Source organism: Myotis davidii, unplaced genomic scaffold (assembly GCF_000327345.1).
Source record: "Myotis davidii unplaced genomic scaffold, ASM32734v1 scaffold1181, whole genome shotgun sequence".
In the NCBI taxonomy this organism is placed as follows: domain Eukaryota; kingdom Metazoa; phylum Chordata; class Mammalia; order Chiroptera; family Vespertilionidae; genus Myotis; species Myotis davidii.
Genome location: NW_006291190.1, coordinates 51,868 through 62,122, shown reverse-complemented (window position 1 = coordinate 62,122; position 10,255 = coordinate 51,868). Strand labels below are relative to the sequence as shown.

Below are 10,255 nucleotides of genomic sequence, written 5' to 3'. Positions count from 1 at the left end.
ATCCATCATGTATATGGTGGAAAAAAAGTAGTCTAGTTCCACTTTTTAAAATGATCTCTCCAGTTTTCCCCAACATCATTTATTAAAGAGGCTGTCTTTACCACATTTGTATATTCTATCCTCCTTTGTCATAGATACACTGACCACACAGGAATGGGTTTATTTCAGGGCTCTCTATTTGGATCCATTGATCTATGTGTCTGTTTTTGTGAGTACCATGCTGTTTTGATTATGACAGCCTTGTAGTGTAGTTTGCTACCAGGAGCATGATACCTCCGTTGTTCTTTCTCAAGATGGTTTTGGTTATTCAGAATCTTTGTGGCTCCACATAAACTTTGGGATTATTTGTTCTAATTCTGTGAAAAAAAATGTCATTGGTATTTTCATAGGGATTGCATTGAATCTGTAGATTGCTTTGGGTAGGATGGACATTTTAGGGTGTTAATTCTTCCTATCCATGAGCATAGTGTAGCCTTCCAAAACATTTTTTTGAATCTTCTTCCATTTGATTCTTTTTGATGAAACTGTAAATGGAGTTGTTTTCTTAATTTCCCTTTCTGGTATTTCACAAGTGGTGTATAAAAATGCTGATTCCTGAATATTAATTATAGATCCTGCTACTTTATAAATTTATTAGCTCTAATAGTATTTTGGAGGAATCTTTTTTTTAAACTTTGTGCTAAATGTTGTCAGCTCTCTATTTGGATCCATTGATCTATGTGTCTGCTTTTGTGAGTACCACGCTGTTTTGATGAGGACAGCTTTGTAGTGTAGTTTGCTACCAGGAGCATGATATCTCCAACTGTTGTTCTTTCTCAAGATGGTTTTGATTATTCAGAATCTTTGTGGCTCCACATAAACTTTGGGATTATTTGTTCTAATTCTGTGAAAAAAAGTGTCATTGGTATTTTCATAGGGATTGCATTGAATCTGTAGATTGCTTTGGGTAGGATGGACATTTTAGGGTGTTAATTCTTCCTATCCATGAGCATAGTGTAGCCTTCCAAAACATTTTTTTGAATCTTCTTCCATTTGATTCTTTTTGATGAAACTGTAAATGGAGTTGTTTTCTTAATTTCCCTTTCTGGTATTTCACAAGTGGTGTATAAAAATGCTGATTCCTGAATATTAATTATACATCCTGCTACTTTATAAATTTATTAGTTCTAATAGTATTTTGGAGGAATCTTTTTTTTAAACTTTGTGCTAAATGTTGTCATTTCAAAGTCATTTTTACTATCATTAGTTGATCAGTAGATGAATCAGAAACATAAGGATCCCATTTCACGGAAATCATATGATTTTAAATCAGAGGAGAGTTGCTGTAGGGACAACAAACAATAAAATGACTTTTTAAAAAATGCACTTTTTATTTTTTGGTTTCATTCAGGCCTAGAGCTTGATCGCTGGCTGACGCGAAGTTAGATGCAGATATGATCTGGCTGCTTGAGTTTAATGAGAACATAAACCTGATTTCTATTACAGTACCCAAGGTTCCCTGGTGGAAACACTTTCCAGCTGCTCCTCCGCCTTCTGTCACAGGCTGCGGGCTGAGTGACCTCTTCCTAAATGCCGTCGATGTCCTTCTGGCCTGACTCAGTAGCAGGCCCCAGTCAGTACCACTGGACGATTGCTCAGGCACCTCAAGTACTCTGTGCTTCCATCCCCACCACCTGGGACTGCACGACTCGTTTCTGCTGATCAGTGAGGCCTTGGCACAAACCCAGGCCACTGCAATCCACTGCCCAGTGTCATCTCTTCACAGCCCTTGTTACAGTCTGTTTATCCTGCAGATTTTTGGTGGAATCCTTAGGGTTTTCTGTATGTAGTATGTCATCTGTAGACAAGTTTTACTTCAATTTGTATGCTTTTTAGTTTTTTCTTAAAAAAAGAAAAAAGTTTCTATTGATTTTAGAAAGGAAGGAGGAGGGAGAAAAACATCAATCGGGTGCTTCCTGCACAACCCCTACTGGGGATCAAGCCTACAACCCAGGCTTGTGCCCTGACCAAGAATCAAACCTGAGACCCTTTGGTGCATGGGATGATGGAAAAAATGTCCTCGGGTGAGGATTAACCAACTGAGCCACACCAACCAGGGCCCTTGAATTTCTTTTTCTTGTCTGATTACTGTAGTTAAGACTTTCAATACTATGTTAAATAAAGGTGGTGAAAGTATACGTTCTTGTTTTGTTCCTGATCTTAAGCAAAAAGCTTTCAGCTTTCTAGACTTGAGTATGCTACCTAAGGATTTGTCATAAATGCCCTTTATTATATTGAGGTATGTCCCCACTATCCTCACATTGTTGAGTTTTTCCTATCATAAATGGAGGCTGCATCCAGTCAAATGCTTTTTTGCATATAGCAATATAATCATGATTTTTATCTTTTTTTTGTTTATGTAGTATATCTATATCACATAAATTGATTTACAGATGTTGAACCAACCCTGCATCCTGAGAATAAAACCCACTTGATCATGGTGTATGACTTTTTAAATGTATTGCTGAATACAGTTTGCTAATATTTTGTTGAAGATATTTTTGTGTCTATGTTCATCAAGAATATTTGCCTATAATTATCTTTTTTTGTAGTGTTTTTATCTAGTTTTGGTAGTAGGGTAATGCTGCCCTCAAGGAATCAATTTGGGAGGTTCCCTTCTTTAATTTTTTGAAAGTTTTTAAAAATTGAAATTAACTGCATAAAAAAAGTTTTTATTGTTGCCCTGGCCAGTGCTGCTAAATGGTTAGAGTGTTGGCTCATGTACCAAAGGGCTGCAGGTCCGATTCCCAGTCAAGGGCACATACCTAGGTTGCAGGTTCGATCCCCAGCCCCAGTCAGGGCATATGTGTGAGAAGCAACCAATCGATGTATCTCTTTCTCAGCAATGTTTCTCTCTTTTTCCCTCCCTCCCTCCCTTCCACTCTCTCTAAAAATCAATGGAATAAATGTCCTCGGGTGAGGATTAACAACCAAACCAACAACAAAAATTTTGTTGTACAATACACATAATATAAAATTTAACATCTTAACCATTTTTTTTAGTACACAGTACAGCAATGTTAAATACATACACATTGTTGTGCACTACCACCACCATCCATCTACAGAAATCTTTTCATCCTACAAAACAGAAATTCTATATCCATTAAATAACTCCCATTCCCACCCCCAACTCCTGGGAACCATCATTTTACTTACTGTTTTTCACAAATTTGACTATTTCAGGTACCTCATGCAAGTGAAATTATATACTATCTGGCTTCTTTCCCTGAGCATAATGTGTTCAAGGTTCACCCATATTGTGGCATGGGTCAGAAATCCCCTTTTAAAAAAATAATTATTTTTCAATTACAGTTAATATGCAATATTACATTAGTTTCAGATGTACAAACAATGATTAGACATTTATATATCTTATGAAGTGATCACCCCAGTAAGTCTAGTACCCTTCAGACACCATACATAGTTATTACATATTATTAACTATATTCCCTGAGCTGTACTTTACATACTCATGATTATTTTTATTACTGGCAATTTGTTTCAACTATTCCAACTCCCCTCCCTCCTGGCAACCATCAATATGGTCTTTCAATATGTTTGCTTCTGTTTCATTTGTTCATTTATTTTGTTGTTTGGATTCTACATATAAGCAAAATTATATCTCTTTCTCACTTTTTTCACTTAGCATGATATCCTCTAGGTCCATCTATGTTGTCACAAATGTAAGCTTTTCTTATTCATGGCGGAGTAATATTTCATTATATATATGCCACATCTTCTTTATCTACTCATCTATTGGTGAGCACTGAGATTGTTTCCATATTTTGACTATTGTAAATAATACTGCAATGAATATAGGGGTACATATACCTCTTTGAATTAGTGTTTTGGATTTCTTCAGGTAAATATCTAGAAGTGAAATTACTGGGTCATATGATAGTTCTATTTTTATTCTGAGGAACCTGTGTACTGTTTTGTTTTATTTTTATTTAAGCAGACCCTTCAGCATTCCTTGTAATTCTAGTTTGGTAGGGATGAGCTTCTTTAGCTTTTTCTTGCTTGGGAAACATTTTATCTCTTCTTTAATTCTAAAGGATAGCTTTGCTGGGTAATCTTGGTTGTAGGTCCTTGCTCTTCATCACTTTGAATATTTCCTCGGGCTTGAAATGTTTCTGCTGAGAAATCAACTGACAGTATTATGGGAGCTCCCTTGTAGGCAACTAACTGCTTTTCTTTTATAGCTTTTAAGATTCTTTCTTTGTATTTAACCTTTGCCATTTTAATTATGCTGTGTCTTGGTGTGGACCTCTGGGTTCATCTTCTTTGGGACTCTAAGCTTCCTGGACTTGTCTTTTCTTCCCCCAGGTTAGGAAAGTTTTCAGTCATTATTTCTTCAATTAGGTTTACAATTCCTTTACTCTCTCTTCTGGTACCCCTATGATATGAATCTTGGAACACTTGATGTTCTCCCAGAGGTACCTTAAACTCTCCTTATTTTAAAATTATTTTCTTTTTGCTGTCCTGTTGGATTGTTTCCACTACCTAGCCTTCCAGACTGATGATTCAATCCTGTTTCATATAATCTGCTGATTCCCTTTAATAAATTCATCAATCATTGCATTTTTCCTTTCTGACTGGTTCTTTTTGTTTTCACTGAGTTCATCTATTCTTAAGTTCATTGGGCATCCTTATAACTAGTGTTTTAAACTCTGTACCTGGTAGATTCCTTGTTTCCTTTTTTAGTTCTTTTTTTTTGGAGTTTTGTCCCATACTTGGAGCATGGTCCTTGTGTCATTTTGCCTGACTCCCTTTGCTTGTTTCTATGTATTAGGTAGAGGTGCTATGTCTCCCGGTATTGACAGACTGGCTTTATGTAGGTGTTCTGTGGAGCTCAGTGACACAGTCTCCCTGGTCACCTGAGCCAGGTGGGTCATGTATGGCCTCCTCTTGTAGTTGAGCTTCAACTGCTGTTGGCATATCAGTGGGTGGGGCTGATCGTCATGCTAACTGGCTATGCGGGCTGGCCGGGACTACAGTAGACAAGCTGTTGTTTGGGGCTGACCCCATAGAGCAGAAGTTGCTTTAGCAAGTCTCTGGTGCCAGCTGAGTCTGTCCTTTGGGTGTCTCATTTGTGGAGCTGGTTGGGTGGTGCTCTAATGTGGTCTGAAGTCAGCCATCAGGTTTGTTGGTCCTGGAGCCTCTTTGGGAGGGGCTCTGGTGCAGGCCAAGGTCAGCTTTTGCCAGGCTTGGGACCTCTTGGTAAAAGCTGCAAGTGATCTGCAATTGGTTATCGCTTTCGCTGGGTTAGGAGGCACTTGGAAGAGGCTACACTGCAAACCAATACTGAATGCTACTTGTGTCATTCTTGGAACTCTTTGGTGGGTACAATGTGAACTGAGGCCACCTGTCACTTGTGCTAGGCTTGTGACCAATTAGTTGAAGTTATGTTACAGGTCCAACTGGCTGCCACTATGTAGCACATGTTAAAAGTGACAATGCAAGTTGAGACTGGATGTCACCGTGCTGGGCTAGGGCCACTTAGCAAGAGCTACAAGGTGTGCTGATGGTTGTAAGACCTGCCTGGTCCACATCTAAACCCTTCCCATCAGTCTCAACATGTCTTCTTCTTTATATCCTTAGCTATAGGAATTCTGTTCAGATAGTCTTTAGGTGTTCTCAGTGATGGTTGTTCTATAATTTAGTTGTAATTTTGGTGTGATTATGGCAGGAGGTGAGCACAGAGCTTACATACTCTGTAATTTTGATCTGGGCACAGCCTGTCTTGAATGTATATTGTTTTAATTCAATAAGGTTAGCATTAGAAAATGAATATAGATAGCATTCTTCTTAAGTCATTTAAGCAATGACTAGTTCTAAAACAGAACACCTGTTTTACTCCAGAGGCCAAAAGTACCATATTAGTCTCTGATGGCTGGTTTTATAAATTACCACAATTTGGTGGCATAAAATGAGAAATATTTTCTCATAGTTCTGGAGGCCAGAAACCCAAATCAACATGTTTTTGGGAGGACCGAGCTCCTTCCAGAGGCTCTAGAAATTATGTTCTTTGCCTTTTTCAGTTTCTAGTGGCTATCAGCATTCCTGGGTTGTGACTGCATCATGCCAATTTCTGCATCCATGGTCATATTGCCTCCTCTTCTTTTCTGTGTCTCTTATAAAGACAACTGTCAGTAGACTTAAGGCCTAGCTGGAAAATCCAGGATAACTTCATCTCAAAATCCTTAATTTTATCTACAAAGACCCCTTTAAACAAAATAACAGAACATTCACATGTTCTAGGAATATATATATATATATAAAAAGCTAATACACAAAGTTTGACCGGAAGACTGGTAGTTCAATCACTCTCTATGATGTGTGCTGACCATCAGGGGGCAGTGCAGAATGAAGGCCCCAGCCCGTAGCCAGCCCATATAAAAGGATACCTCATTAGGAAGGCTCTAATCAGCCCTGATCCCTGGCTAGGCTAGGGACCCTACCCATGCAAAAATTTTGTGCACCGGGCCTCTAGTTATGCTATAAGCTTATCTTTTTGAGGGCTACCATTTAGCCTACTATAGGAACTCACAGGCAAAAATTTTATCAACCTGACAGGCACTTCCTGGCCATGCACATATGCACCACACTTGCAAGCCATGTGGGCTACAGTAGCACCCATGATGTCCCAGAGGCTTGCAATTTGGCCTGCTTCCTTATGGTCAGAGATGCCTCAGAGGGTAAGACTTGAGCAGACGGAACTGTGGGTGGAGAGTATAGCAGATGGAGGGGATACCTGATAGAGGGTGGGGCAAACACACAGACCGTGCCCAGCAGTGCACAGGCAGGGTGGCCTGCAGAATGAGAAAAAAGAAGAAAATTTTATCTATATACTTACTCCTTTGCTGACTGGAGAGCCCTCGTAGGTTTCATATGGGCCATGCTCCTTGGCCAGATCACAGCTGGCTTCCAAGGCTCCATAATAAATGGTTTCAAAGATTTGCTTATTCAATAACTGGGCCTCTGGACTCTCAAAAGGATACCTCATCAGAATAAAAGCATCTGCCAGACCTTGTACCCCAATTCCAATAGGGCGATGACGTTTATTTGATAAGTATGCCTTAGAGAAGAAAGAGATATTACTGAACAGAAAAAAGCAACATTCTGTACCAAATGACATACACTCTTTTTATCTGTTTTCTCACACCATTCCAATGATAACTATTTAAATGACTAGAGGCCTGTTGCAGGAAGATTCCTGCAAGAATAGGGCTTCCTGCGATTGGCGCGAAGCAGAGAAGGGAGTGAAACCTGCTGAGGCAGACTTTGCTCCTGTTCTCCCTCCTGCAGCACTTCGCTTCCTTCTATGTTGTCTTCAGTCTTCACTCCCAGCCGGTATACACAAATTAACCGCCATCGTGGCTGGGTTAATTTGCACATATTCGCTCTGATCGGCTGGTAGGCATAGCGAAGTTATGGTCAATTAGCATCTTTGTCTTTTATTAGTGTAGATGCCTGGCAAGCAGACTGTGATAAACTCCCTTTACTTTGAATTTCAATAATTATCAATAAGCAGAGATATCTATTCATACCTCTGGGATAGGGTAGTAGTTAATATCAATAATCTTATTCAAATTTCGGACAACGACTTTGGTGACTTCAGCCAGCTTCTTAAAGTCATATGTGTGTTCTGTTGTGACATACATATTCAGGGCCAGGGAAGCCAAGTTACAAACTGCAACCTGGGATGTAAAGAAAAAAAGTCAAGAATCACAAAATTTTTATTTCCTCTCTGTGGATAACACTATCATATAAGCCTCTAACACTCTACCATTAAAATTTTTCATTTTTATCTTTGACTTCTCCCTCTTCATCATTCATCAGTTCATTTCTAAATCCCAGTATTTATTCACATGAGTTATAACATGCACCAGTGAATAGGTAAGACGAGGAAAAAAATCTTGTGTTCCATAGTACATGGCTCTATTACCACTTATATCACATTGTGTTATAATTTTTTATGTATATCTGAGTAGATGTGCCCTGTCCAATACAACAATCACTAACCACATGTAATCAAACTTAAATGAAATTTAAAATTCAGTTTCTCAGCTGCACTAGTAACATTTTAAGTGTCCCACAGCCACCAGATACAGAACATTTCCATCACTGCAAGAAAATTCTTCCAAATTACACATGCCCACCTCACCCTCACTGAGATTCTGACAAATCCTTAACAGAGGATCCAAGCTGATGAATTCTGAAAAAGCTCTTCAGGTGATTCTCCCATTACACTCACTATACTAGGTAATGGCATTTTATAGGTAGGGATCATATCTTATCCATATATTTTTAGTATGGGCGACACATCTGGCATACAGTAAAGCTTAATAATGTTGAATTAATACACTTTCGTTTCCATTTTTATTATGACTATCCTAATCCAAAACCTCAATGTCTCTTACCTAGACTCTTTTGTGCTCTTCATACCTACTCAATTCTATACTTGTTGCCAAAGCACCCATTTTCAAAACATAGCTCAAATCATGTAAGTTTATTAAATGCTAGAGAGAGAAAATAAGACAAAAAAAGAAGATAAGAGTCCTGGGGATACGAATGGAAGGAATGCCATTTTAAAATAGAGTTGTCCAGAAAGACCTCAATGAGAACATGACATATGGACAAAGAAAGGAAGAAGTTAAAAAGCAAGCCATGTGCCTATGTGGGGAGAAAGAGTATTAAACAGCAAAAATCCTGAGGCATCCCTAGCTGGTTTGGCTCAGTGGTGAATGTCAGCCTGCCGACTGAAGGGTTGTGGGTTTGATTCCCAGTCAAGGGCACATATCTCGGTTGCAGGTTTGATCTCTGGCCCTGGTTGGGGCATGGGAAGGAGGCAACCAATTGATGTCTCTCTCTCACATCAAGGTCTGTCTCTGTCTTTCTCTCCCTCCCTCTCTGTCTCACCCCTTCTCCATCCCTTCCACTGTCTGAAAATCAATGGAAAAAATATTCTTGGGTGAGGATTAAAAAAAAGGGGTGAATCCATATTTGTCCATATTTCTAACAAATTTCTTTGTCAGAGGGTGAGGTGGGCATGTATAATTTGGAAGAGTTTTCTTGCAGTCTATAATATAATCTATCTTATGTAATTATTTTAATATATGTCAATTTCCTCCAACTGAATTATGTTTTCAGGGGGCAGAGGCTGAGCCATATTCATTTATATTCCCAAAGCACTTAATACAGTGCTTTACACATAGCTGGGTACTCAATAAATTTTGAATTAAACACAACCTTAGTATGTTTAACTCACCATTTTCTCCCTGATTTTTCTTTTGTCATGGTATTTTTTTAGGTCTTACAATTTGTGATCTGCTCCTTCCTCCTCATTTTCATAGTTTATATCCAATATCCAAAAAGCTGTCATCCAACTACTACAACAATCTCTTTAACCTAATCACAAACCTCTTTTCTATAACAGAAGCAAAAGTCTATCCTTCTCATCCCACCATTTTAATGCTATTTTCCTTTCTGAAACCTACACAGGCCTATGATACATTCCAGCTTTCACCTACTAACTCCTTTCCCCTGGCCAAAATCATCTCTACCAATATCAAACTTTAATGTATTTGCTACATCAAAACAAATTTGACACACATTGCATAAAACCAATCCATATCTCTGATCTGTCATACAGACCTTTCTTCCCAAATGGAAGCTTTTCCATCAACTTTTTTTTTTTTTTAACTAAATCTATATCTCCATTCTGGCCTTGTCTCTTCAGTGAATCACCTTAAAGATTTGAGATTAGAATTTTGTCTCACCATCACTGAAAGGATGCTCTACAAGTTTACATACTTTAAACTGAAAGAGCATCCTAACACATTTTTGTGTTTGTCCTAAACTACCATGACTGTACATTACTATTTCCCTCAAGTAAAGATTATTACAACATGTGTGTAAGAAACAGGTGACTGACTTCTACATGGCTTAAACTAAAAGATATTCAAGGGCAGAGATCACACCTCTTTTTTCCTATGTAAATGTTGTCTATTTTGGTGCCCTTCTGCTTACCAATAAGCTATAAAATTTCCCTTCACCCATCTCAAGTGAAATCAAGTGAGGGATTCACAAATAATTAACTTCACTTCCTAAAATTCACCTCTCAGTAGATTTAGGCAGAAGTTTTTCTACCTACCTCATCTTTGCTGGTATATTCTACTATTTCTGTGCACAGGTTGCTGCATTTGATTGT

General features: G+C 38.5%; 1 protein-coding gene across 5 annotated transcripts in view; it reads right to left on the bottom strand.

Moving 5' to 3' along the window:
* The window catches only part of RRM1 (ribonucleotide reductase catalytic subunit M1), a 67,041-nt gene that overhangs the window by 10,094 nt on the left and 46,692 nt on the right, over positions 1–10,255 (bottom strand). For all 5 annotated transcript variants that reach the window (XM_006764320.2, XM_015564337.1, XM_015564339.1 and 2 more), the window contains 3 exons: positions 10,199–10,255; positions 7,593–7,742; positions 6,899–7,120 (listed from right to left, as the gene is read on the bottom strand). The exon at positions 10,199–10,255 is cut by the window's right edge and continues 154 nt beyond it. In XM_006764320.2, the coding sequence (XP_006764383.1) occupies positions 6,899–7,120; positions 7,593–7,742; positions 10,199–10,255 (429 nt within the window). The remainder of the gene's footprint in view (positions 1–6,898; positions 7,121–7,592; positions 7,743–10,198) is intronic.